The sequence below is a fragment of the Augochlora pura genome, chromosome 1, assembly GCF_028453695.1.
Source record: "Augochlora pura isolate Apur16 chromosome 1, APUR_v2.2.1, whole genome shotgun sequence".
In the NCBI taxonomy this organism is placed as follows: domain Eukaryota; kingdom Metazoa; phylum Arthropoda; class Insecta; order Hymenoptera; family Halictidae; genus Augochlora; species Augochlora pura.
In genome coordinates this window covers 13387174-13399739 of record NC_135772.1, presented here as the reverse complement: position 1 = coordinate 13399739, position 12566 = coordinate 13387174, and the positions used below count along the sequence as shown (strand labels likewise).

At 40.8% G+C, this 12566-nt stretch overlaps 1 protein-coding gene across 13 annotated transcripts in view; it reads left to right on the top strand.

Annotated features, from left to right (window-relative positions):
• The window catches only part of LOC144471317 (rap guanine nucleotide exchange factor 2), a 275558-nt gene extending 263353 nt beyond the window's left edge, over positions 1–12205 (top strand). For 10 of the 13 annotated variants that reach the window (XM_078183248.1, XM_078183256.1, XM_078183240.1 and 7 more), the window contains 3 exons: positions 1322–1438; positions 5296–5547; positions 8642–12205. In XM_078183248.1, the coding sequence (XP_078039374.1) occupies positions 1322–1438; positions 5296–5547; positions 8642–8673 (401 nt within the window). In that variant the 3' untranslated portion in view covers positions 8674–12205. The remainder of the gene's footprint in view (positions 1–1321; positions 1439–5295; positions 5548–8641) is intronic. The other 3 variants (XM_078183265.1, XM_078183293.1, XM_078183317.1) reach the window with 3 other exon arrangements.
• Positions 12206–12566: the final 361 nt, after the last annotated feature.

The following is a 12566-nucleotide window of genomic DNA, read 5'->3' as shown; positions in this document are numbered from 1 at the left end:
TATATACGTATATATATACATGTATATACGTGTATATACATGTATTCCTATACATACAATATGTATATGTATGTACCGCGGTTCTGATCTCAGGGCGACGCACGTCTGGCTTTAATTTAGATCACCCTCCATGGGACATACGGATGCGTGAATGATTACCTTCTACGATGCCACTTAGAAGATTCGATTTTATTATTTATAATCCGTTAATGGTAAGCTGTTTTAAACGATTTAGAATAGTAGCCTCAATTTTTACTCATTACATGATTCTTTACATCTCAAGTAACGATCGTAACGTAGGAGACATTAGTTGAATATATCGCACCAAGGAATCTTCTGTCAATTGTGACTCATTTGTAGAAAACATTACATCCTTTTGATTTAATAATAAGATCTCCCACAATTTTTGAAGTTACGTTGTTTTATTTAGATAAATTTTTAGCTGTAGCGAAATTATTGCAGTCATTTTTTTTTTAACCGAAACTAATGGGTTATAAGTTATTGTTGTTAATATTATCATCTGGATCATTATGAATCGATGATCGAGAGAAATGGAAAGATATGCGTTGAAGGTATTAACACGATTATTGGTACAACACTTTTTTTATTTATTCTTACATTTTCATAAAAATATAATTAAATATTTCGCAGTACGTGCTTTTACTATTTATTCGTAGCATTCACACGTTTGATCGGTGTGATAGGAGAACATAATTACGGTTTTGAAAATAATAACGAAACGTGTGAAATATTCCAAAATGAGGAACGATTCTGAATCGTAGATAATAGTCAAAATTATGTACATGAATGATTTTCCATCATTTTTCTTGGACGGGCTATTTGCATTTTTCTGCTGCAGGAAGCAACCGCTAATTGGTACCATAACAAATTGAACGAATGCATTACTAAACGTGTTGTAACTAGAAATTCGAACAGATTCGTACGGAGTTCAATTTAACGTTACATCTAGCACTAGTTGATAGTCGTTTGCAGAACAACGGTCCCATCCAGTAAGGGTGCGCCGCGAAAATTCGAAATGGAATTGAAGCGAGCTAATGCGCGTCGGAGTCGGGAAGCTTTCGAAAGCTTTGATCAGATTTATTTGTTCGAGGCAGAGAGTGCAAGAAGAAAGGAAAGAAAGAGAGAGAGAGCGAGAGAGAGAGAAAGTGTGAGGGAGAAAAAGAGCTACGGATTTCAGTGACCATGTGATTTAATGATGATATCGGCTAATAATTAGATAACTAGCAGTTAGAGGATGCAGCTGGGCGAAACTGGGCATAGAATCTGTAGTGATAGAAGTGTCTTGGGGACGTGTGCGTAGGTTCGGTGACGAGCAGTGACAGTGGTCATAGTACACAACTGGACAGCCATAGCGGAAGCAGCGTAGAAGCTGGTGGCAGTCCACCGCCACCTCAAAGACGGCACTCCGCCATGCAAGGTACGTAACGTTATAGAGAAAACCCACCAAGATATCCACAAGCTCGTGATCATACCTATCTTCTTAACCTTTGTCAGCTCCGTAGATCGTAGACTAGAAGGTAGAACAAAGAAAGAATCTGGAGTGGTCCATTGTTGAACTTCCTTCCAGAAACGTGCCGTTTCTGTAACGTTTGGTAAAATATGTGATTGTAGCTACCTGGGTTGAGCCGTGGAACTAGGAAAAGTCGTATTTCCCGTTTGGTCACGCACCAAGGATAATGTTGACACGCTCGAGAATTTTGCTTACCTATGAATTTCATTTCCAATGCTCGCGGAACATGTTATTCGGACTATTTTTTCTTGCAGTCCTATCTGCGTTAGGGTCTTTTAAAAGTGAGATATTCCAGGAGATTAGTATATTCGTTTAAATTACCATAAAAATGCATTCCTATACGATTTGATAGCCGTCTACACGAAAAGTGATTGAAAGTAGAACAAGAGTAGGGGATACCTCAGTACATATTTATTTATCGTATTTATTCTGCATATTTATTTTAACTTAAAGAAGTTAAATGCTTCATTTCTTTATTAGGTACTTGTAGAAAGATCTATTATATTTTGTCATTTGATGAATGTGAAGTTTATAGGTTGCTTCTGTAAAACATAATCCATGTTTCTATTTTTTTAATCGTCAACACTTTTATATTAGTTTCTGGTGATGTATACATAAACTTGAATGAATACCGATGTCTTTGCCATAGAGACGATCTTTCCTACCATGTTGACTCACTTGAGTCGCATAGAGAAATATATCCTTTATGGCTATCGTCGGATAGTAATATAAGGCTATATATTTCTCCTCTTATACTTGATTGACTCGGCATGGTGGTGGGGATGGCGATTCTCTTATCATTCTTAAAGTTTCGGATAAAGTAGAAACCTTATAGAATTCATTTATTTGTTACGAATTCTTGACAATGGTTACATTTGAAGCTTGTAGAATCCGTAGATCAGAAATTAAACCAGAAACTATTCAGCATTTTTTTCGTAGAATTTGTTGCGACGGAAACACGACTGACCCCAGAAGCGTAGCTCAAACCAATACCACTCTACAACGACGAACTCGTGTCATTCAATGTCCTTATTGAACATAGTAACTGCGTGATCTTTTTTTTTCCACTGATCAATTGAGTGTCAATGTCGAGAGTCTATGCTTGTTAACACGTGACCGTAATGACTGTTACCGTTGATTTCTCGAGAGGATTTTTTTAGTAGTGTGTGACACCGTATTGTCATTGGTAGCCAGTGAACGTGAATGATCAATTGAAAACAGTGTCATATTTGTTGTACATCTGTCGACAACTGTAAATTAATCTCCTACCAATTTTTCGATCTTTCGTTTACTTTCGTTTCTCTTTGTTTCTCCAATGTTCATGTTCCCTGAATCATTCGGGCCTCGATCAGATCGTAACGTCGAAGAGATACGTATGTCCCATGGCCACTCACCTTCATTCTCCCTAATGGTCTATGGTAGTCGTAAAAGCTCCCCGCGAAGCCGAAGAAACGATATATCGTCTTCTGGCAGTCTCTTTGTTATCGTTTAGTCGAGCCTAGCCGTGCTTATTAGCCGCTTGTATCTCGGAGTTACATTTGCTTCAGTACATTTACCGCTTCAAGCTTCTTTTACGAAACTCGCTTCTTTGCGCAACGGCCACTTTATGCATTATACGCATAGATATGTAAATATACATGCACACATACGTGTACATCGTTCGAAATTCTCGCGATCTTGTATATTCCGTTTCTCGCGGCACGCATTCCAGAAAAAAACAAACGATATCCCTCCCCGAGTTTCTCTATCAGAATTTTCGATATCTTGTTTCACACCCTCTTTCGTTTGCCTCCCCACACATTGTTTCGCCTGTCCCACGGTTCGATCGGCGCCAAATGCCGTCGACGATTTAACTATTGTACATTTTGTAAAAAGAAAAAAGAGAGGAAAAGTAACGAAAAAACACCATTTCGTATGTGGCCTATGTGTGGTGCAGGGTCTGTTTTGCGAGGTGGTGCCCCTCCGTTCCCTCACGCGGTAGCAGTGCTACCTCCGCTTCCTGCGAACCACAACCAGAATCACAACCATAATCATCATCATCATCACCACCACCACCACCACCACCAACATTATTACGATCATCACCATCACCAACCCCAAAATCCTCAAGGTGAGTCCGCGACTGTCTTGGCCTGTCTTTCAGTTTCTCCTACGCAAGTGGGCTGTGCGTGGCTGGCTTCATTTCTCACAGAATATGCTTGCTCGATCGCATTGCTTCCGAGGAACGCAACGCCGCATGCCTTAGTACTCTCTCGCTGACGGATTCTTCCTACGAACTTTAACCCTTTCGGTCTTCGAAAGATCTCGCGGTGGCTGCATCTCTCTCTCTCACGCTTGCTCGGGTTCGCTTTGGTACATCTTTCGGCGAAGCATCGCAAGGGTTAAAGCGGAATGCGACGGTCTACTACTAATCTTCGAATCTTCGTATAGTAGTTTTATTAATCTCTTCGGTACGGCGCTTGTTAACCGCAATGTGTAGGGACATTCGGCGATTGTTGATTACGATCGATGCTCGCGTACCGTGCCGAAGGAAGTTTGCTAATCACGCCGAAGGCAACGCGCATCAGGTTCGAAGCGTCCTTTGGTGTTTGTGGTGTCGAACGCGTAAACTTAATTCGTATTAAGAACGCTTGCTTTGATGAAAGGTTGACGCGTGCACGTTAACAAACCACGTGAGTATCGTCGTCTGCTGCTGCCTCTCTGTGTGCTCTCTGTGTGTGTGTGTGCTGCCCAATTGTAGTGTGTTTTGCATCGTGTCCGCGCCGTTCGCGGATTCCGTGACTCCTCAGGATTATCGGAGGACCGAGGGCTTCTTTTCAGGGTATAATAACTGGTTTTCTGTGCTTCTCTCTTCGTGGGCAGATCCAGCAGCGAATAACGGGTGTGTTTGTTGTACGGTTTTCTCTGAAACTCGTTCATCTGTCGCGAACGGGCGTTCCGAGCGAGTACGATGGGTCCCGTTATAAGATTGTGGCGTTTGTTTCCAGCGAATGGATATGTCAAGTGTACAACTCTTCATTACTAGCATACAATTATCGAAAGATTATCTTGCTGTCGGCAATTTTCTTATCGAGTACATTTTTTTGTATCAATAGTAATACCGATTTGTGTGTCGATTAGAACTGAAAGGTAGCAAGAAACAGATGCAAATGATCTCGATATTCCTGGCATATGAGTACATTAATTTCGGGAATGATGGTTAAAAAAAGTTTTAATTCATACATTTCTATAAAATTAACGTATTGCACTTAAATATTTCAAAGTTTACACACATTTTGTATAATATTTTCTATTATCTTACCGTATAAACGTCGTGAAATATTTATGCAGCGGTTGTTATTTATTAAAAAGTTATTAATTCATCATTAAATATGAAATGCATAGATTTTATAATAAAATGATACAGTAATGTATGCGTATCATACTTGAATACCTAATCATGTAAAAATTGGAAAGTACATAAAAATGATATAATTTTTCATGAACAGTTATGTAATCTTTCGTAAAAATGGAATCATTGAAAACTCGAGGAACCATCCGTTGAAACCGACGACTCGGTCGGATCGCTGGTGTCTACCAGCAGGAGGTACACTAATTGAGGCAATTTCGTACTCGACCGGATCGCATTCGCTCGGAAATGGCGGTGAAGTAGTTAGCGGAGGCATTGGGGGAGGAGAGAGAGAGAAAGAGAGAGAGAGTAATGTTGGAGATCTAGAAAGGGCGGTGTGTGAGAGATCGAGAGAAAGAGAGTCGAGGGTTTTCAGGTTGTACGGGATTAGGAGTAGGCGTGGGCCTCGGAGTACCGGCGGGACTTCCTCCTCCAGGCACGACAATTATAACAACGATGACGACCATGACTACCATGACGTCGATGACGACGATGCGTCCAGGAGTCGGTGGCACGCAATGCCGTCAGCCGCCTGCATACAAAGTCGCAGCACAGATGGCAAGGTTGCACAGGCTTGGTCGTGCGCACAGTCACGAAGGTGTTACCTACAGGACCGAACACGAAGATGGTACAAAGCAAACACAGTCGCTACGTACATTCAACCTATTATCTTACTACGTTTCTATTATACGTCTCTTTCTCAAGTTTATGGTCCTCGAGGCTTGCGCTCCCCACCGCTCTAGCAGCGGGAGTGATACTGAATTTATTCCTTCAACAGTTTTGAGAATGCTGAAGATTTGACAAATGCTGGAAAACGTGCTGAAAGTGGTATAGTTACTCGCGCACTAGCCATGTCCTCATAAATTAGAATTTACCAATTTATAGATGAAGCATTTCCATTCTAACAAGTGGTAACTTAATACAAATATCTTTTCTCCTTTCATTGTATTACTAATCTGAAAATAGCGTATTAACATTATTAAATTCTTTTAAATAAATGCATCAAATCTGCAGTGTAATTGTGTCGAATAGAACTTAGATACTACAAATTTTATTTCGTTAATGTATTCACATTATAGCAAATGTTATTTGTCGATTAATGATTTTAAGAAGAGAATTTTATCATAAACCTAAGTTAAAAAGGAGAGGTTGAATAAATTTTAATTCCAAATGGACATGGTTTTGAAAAATTGCTGACAGTATCTATACATACTTCGCTATTATTCTTGGATGTCGCTGTTGTTAACTAGTTACAAGACTGTTCAATAATACTGTATCAATCTCAACGCTAACTGCGGTCGATGCACGGAGAAAAATGTTAATCGCAGTTTTTCATTTGTCGCTTATGTGCCACGTGGGAACGATATTTCTTTATTATTTTTGCTTTGCGTTTTCAGACGTGTATATTAACATCCGCTTTTCTCCCTGAATCCTTTTACAATTACTGATAACTTAGTCATTGTTTGCCATATACAGGGCGGTCTAAAAAATGAGTCTTCCCGATTTGTATAAAATATTCCGATTTAAAGTTTTCAGTTGACTACAGATCTCAATGTTAAAAATATCAACAAGATTCTCATCACGTTCGTAAAACATACAAATCAACGTAACTTGATTTGCATTTTTAGTTATATTGTAATCAAATAATTGCGTGAAAATCAGGGAGGAGGGACCATATCAGGATGTATCACGTCTGAAGCGAGCTCTCAATGTGCGCGAATTCAATTTGAAGAACTTTTATTTTATTTTTAATTTTGATTTTTGATTTTGATTTTTGAAAAACCGGTATCCGCCACATAGATTTCTGCTATGCTGAATAAATGACTCGACTACTTTTAACTGACTTTTAATAACATTTTTCGCCGTGACAATGTCACGAGAATAGCGATTCTAGTTATTCGTAGCTGGATGGATTCATCCAGGCTGTAACTTATTTCCTACAAAACATCGAAACTTCACTCCGGTATCCGCTTTACACCGTCCAAATGGAGAACAACAATTACACACCTAAATGTCACGATTGCACTGTTACGATCTCTCCAACTACTTTTCAGAAAACCGTCCGCGTGTGCCACTTAAACGGAGCACAATATATGTATGTTTGGACGATTCAAGCAGGAACCGTTGTTGCTGTTCGTTAAATTGATGTACATGCTCCGATAATCGCTGCTTGATAATCGCAGCGAAATATGTAAATAACGACACTACCGCAATCTCCACTTTGTACATTCCGCAATGTGCCTGTTCCGTAACACACGTTTTAATCATAACCCGTGTACTGATTTTTGTTGTTCTTTTTGTTTTTTTTTTCTGCTCGTGTACGATTAAGCATCGTTTGCCGCACTCATTCCTATGCATAATACGCATTTTTACGTTAGACCGACTTGTTTTTCTGTATCCACATGAATTATACACCGTATACGTTACGTGTCGGCGGTTGTGCACCTCGCTGGAAGCTTGTCGCAGTTTATATTGCGATTTCTAACGGATTTCCAATAGTTTTATGTACATGTTTATATTATAAATATATACATATATATACATATATATATATATGTAGTTTCCTCCCTCAGCGTTACTTTGTTCTTCGTTGCCAGGCATGCCGAGCTTGCATGCGTTCATTTTGCACGCCACGTTTCAAGTGTTCAGTTGTTCTTTCCTTTAGTTCGAAGTGACTTAATTTACTTTAGATGAAGAACTTTACGATAAGCGTTCCCGTAGGGCGTGCTGTTGAATGCCACCCTTAACATAGTTCGAACACTCTGGCTTGTTGCAGAGATTTGTGCCATTTTAATTACTACTGAAACAGCGTTGCGTAATTAGAAAATTCCTGTTTTATGGGGGAAAGTGAACGTGATTGATACAAAAACAGACTATTACTTTTAGCGTGTTTTATTGTTATTGAACTTTTTATAAAATACCTATGTTTATGAACATTAATATTTTTTAGCGGAATTTTTATAAGATATTTTACGGAAAGTTTAGTAACATTAAAATACCTAAGAAGTAACTATCGTTTTGTAGCAGTCATCTTAGCTTTGTTCCTTAAGTTAAGCAAATGTGGACACAGTGCACAAGCTTAAAGTTCCATTCAAAGCAGAGTTATCAAAACAGAGAATAGCTAAGAGCAAAGTACCTTCCTGTTTTGTTTTGTCTAAAAATATTTGATGTAGCATTTTGATAACAGGTATTAGAGATTTGATACTTGAACCAGCTTCCATGAAGATTGATTGAAAGCAATCAATGGTATAATTAGTTATAGCAATCACAAATATGATATATTTTATCGTATATACGTATTTACACATTTTATTCCTTTTTTAAAATATTTAAAAGTCTTATAAAAGATCTTATCGAAGCTTGAAAGTTAAAGTCTGAATATGAAAGCTCCAATGTCCAATTTCGACAGTATTCTCGCGAAATTACAATTTCAGTAGTAATGTCGAGCACAAATATTCTCCATCCGAATCTAGTTCTACGTAGCTAACGCAATTACTAGTTTTTTTATACTTATTATGACTGCAATGATTTCACTGAACCTTGTATAGAAGGAGGCCGCCGTCTGTAAGTTCCGCACAAGTGTGCTCTCTTTTTATGTCTGCAATAATGAATGCACAGGTATATCGGTGTTAAGATTCAGTTAAGGTAGACGACGTGAATTTTGACAGTCAGCCCGAGGTTCTGTGTCCGACACGACTATAGCGGCCGTCCAAATTTTTCAGATGACGAGGACGCCCAAGTGTCAGCGGTTTAATCGATCTGTGACGCGGTGGGAGTTCCAGCCAACCAAACCCTTGAGTCATCAGCTCAGCCCTTTCCAAGAAACAGAGAAAACAAATCAATTTGTTGCGAGTCTACGTGTCGGACCAACTCCAATCATCTGCGTGTACGAGAAAAGAAGTCGGCACGAGTCGTGGAATTCTTGGATCTGTTCGAAGTGTCCCGAAGGCGACGGCATTCGTCGGTGGATTATCAAAGACGGAAAGGTACAAAGGCGCATGGACGAACGACCGATACGCACAGCGTCTCCCAGATGCTTTTGCATTCGAAGATCTCGGACCACCGAGAAGCTTTTGGGAACGCGGGACTTGGAGTGTTCGTCTTCCATAATTGCAGGCAAACGAGAATCTCGGAAGCTATGCTTGAAAATCGTAGGAGAAAAGAACCTGTGGAACGTACCTCGACGGCTTGCAATGAGGAGAGGAAACAGCGAAAAGACAATTGACGACTTTTCGATCGGACTGATAGCGAACGTTGACTGTCGCGCGCGACAGTATCGCGGGACTAAGACGCGAATGAAACAGACGTAAAGTAATATTCTATATACATAAATGTGTAATAAATCGAGTCCAAAGATGTTATATATACCGCGTATCGCCGCAGGGAGTATGAACAACGGCGAGTCCTGTATTATATACTTTTTAGGCTAATCCCACACACGACACGACCCCCCCCCCCATACCCCCTTACCCGTAGATTAAGCATAACTTGGTGTACATAGTGTAGCGTTTAATCATAGACTGTAATTGGCGAGAAAGAATAATTACGAGACAGAGACGAAATTCAGTGCAAAGCGGATCGGTTACGCGCCCCCCCCCAAAAAGACCCTCGAATCACCCGACGTGTCGATGTTGACCCTTAACCCGTTTACGGATCGAACGTCGACCGTTCTTCCCTTTCCGTTTCGATTCGATATACGCGCAGCGTCTGCCGGTGTCGCGAGTGTTTTAAGGTTTTAGTCACCACGTTTCCGAGCTTCGTCTTTTGTTACCCTTGTCGCATGAATAACCGAGCGGTCTCTCAAGCCGGCAGAGCGCTCGGCACAGATTTATTTCGCTTTTCCGGTTTGACTGGCATATGTCGATCGCGTTCGTGAAAAATTTCGTAATCGTTGGGAGATCCGATTTTTACGGTTTCGATGTGTGTTGAATTTTACCGTTGACTCGATCAAGTACAAAGTATTTTTCAAAGACTAACCACGAGCGGCGTTTGAGAGATAGGTACGGGATCGAAAGTACTGTTCCTGGACTTTTGGAATTCTTATTAAGACGGCTACGGCGCGTGTAGCAGTCGTAAGTGTGCGTGTTGGACGTCTAATTATGTATGTAGATTGAACGATGAGGAAGTCAAATGATTGTAGTGAGAGAATGTGAGGGAGAGAGAGAGAGAGAGAGAAAGAGAGAGAAATCTTCAGAAGATCGATATACAACAAGGTATTAGCGTTTCATGATATATACGAGATGACGAAAAGCAAAGTCTATATTATAATGCATCGCGTATGCTCAACTTATTTTTACTGCATGTATAAACGGAAACGAATTTTAGATCTGGCTATAAACTGATATATATATATATGTATATCTCGATATTCTCGATTCGCTCTGCCGCCGATCGAAGATGGACGCTCCGACGACGACTCGTCGAACTCATATTTTCCGAAATTTTATCAGTATCACGGTACGTCTTAGTTTTATATAAATATATTATATAAATATATAAATATGAATATACCTATATGTATATCCGCGCTGTACGAGCAAGAGGAAAGGAGAGAGAGAGAGAGAGAGAGAGAGAGAGAGAGAGAGAGAGATGCGAGTGGCGCAGGACCGAAAGTCCGCCATTACGGAACGAACGATCGTCACGAAATTGGCAAGATGACGGACCACCCAGACAGAAAGATGATCGCGTTGTCGTGAATAAGGCGAAGGTGGTGCGCGGCTGGTTTTCTCGTCGAAGTAATATCGTTTCTCTTCGCCCGTTTGACTCTTATCTTATCGTAAGGATGCTCGGAAAACTGATTAAATTCGTATTTCTCGTCCGTTTGTGTGCACAAGCCTCTCGAGTCCTTTGTCGGCGAGAACCAAGGGAATCGTGGAGTTCGCGTGTAGGAGAATGAATGCGGTCACCGGAGAGGGCCTAACTATCGGAAGGCACATCTCCTGCGAAACAGGTCTGCCAGAAAGGCGCGCGGAAGCGGAACAGAGGCCTCGAGGATCGACGCGGCGATTCATACCTTCCGCCGTTGTTAACATTCCACCGTGTCTTGCCGTGATTCGTGGCCGATTATGCTTCCCCGAACAGACTGCTCTCACGGACATTTCATTAATACCATGTACTGCCCCCCCGAGCCGAAAAGATAGATAAACCACCAGACACCTTCGAACACCGTGTCGATCCTCGACCAACGTCCGTCGTGTCTCGGGGAACCTGAGACGGCGACTCGTCCAGGAAACGATGGCTCCGTTCCCTGACACACCGCGGACCCAGTGACATTTACTGCATATTCATATTAATATCTCTTTGTACATATCCTAACGACTTTTAAAATATTCTTAATCCAACGTTCTCGCAGAAACTGTTTAAATGATTGTATTCAGCGTTCCATTGACGCGAAAGCTTTTCCCGTGATCCGAGAGTAGAAGGGGAACTAAAAACGAGTAGACCGAGGAAACTACCCACCTTTTCTTTCCGTTCTTTTCTCTTTCGTCATACACACTCTTTGCGTTTCTTATTGCAACCGGCTGTAGAAAATCTCGCTTCTGTTCGTATTGTCGTAGCATTCAGTCGTAGACGCGATTCATTCCATGGAACATTTTGTCAACGCCTATTCGATCGAAGTCGAGAACGCTTTTCCATCCTCTGTCGTACGGATCGATGAACCCCGATCACGATCTACGAGGACCAGTGATCAGTGCTCATCGGACCAACGAGAATTTTTCATACTGGCGACCATGTAGTTTTCTAAACTGTGTTGGACCGACGAGCAATAACGTTCAGCCGTTTGAGATGGACGATTAAACCGAAGGGAACGCAAAGAGTTTCAGAGGAACGGAAAAAGCGTTCGAAACGAAGAGAGAGAGAGAGAGAGAAAAAGCGAAAACGATTCGTCTTGAATTGCAAAGGTTCAAGCGTTTCTTCCCCTAATTTTATGAGAATGATCCACCTTGTCGTAGTGTTCGTGTAACTGCGAAGCCCATGGAAACATGTTTATCCGAGAGTAAGAAGAAAAGCGTGCGTGAGAGAGAGAGAGAAAGAGAAAAAAGATATGTGTGGATAAGCCTTGAACTTTCTTCTTCCACGTCAAGGTTCTGTCAAGATCAACCCCTGTCTTCTTTTATTTTTATTTATACCCCTTGCCCCATTTTCTCCTATTGTTTTAATTATTTATAAAAGCCTCGAGATGGAGCGATTGCAAATTGCGGTCCCAACCGCGAGTAACACGAGAAAAAATGCAGGAAACTTTTTGTATTTAATTTGTTTAATAAAACTTGGATCATAGTACAACATTTCGACTGATTTGGTTTTAAAGCACACACATGCACACGCAACACACACACACACACACACACACGTTTCCCCTATGTTCTTTTGGCTCTGTTTGAAAAGCGTCGTTCGCTGTCCTCTTTTCTTTTTTTTTTTTCTAATTCGCCAGACCTGTTCTCTTTTCATTATTTCTCGACGAAATGAAAAATGAGACAAAACAGTACAAACGAGAAATGATTTTTAATGGAAAAAATGGGAGAGAGAGCGAGAGAAAGAAACGCGAGCGAAGTTCTGCGGAAACACGTTTGTTAACAAACATTTCTCTTCATTTTGTACATAAACGCGTATCGAACGCGCATCCTTCGCGTTTTCACCTGATTTCTC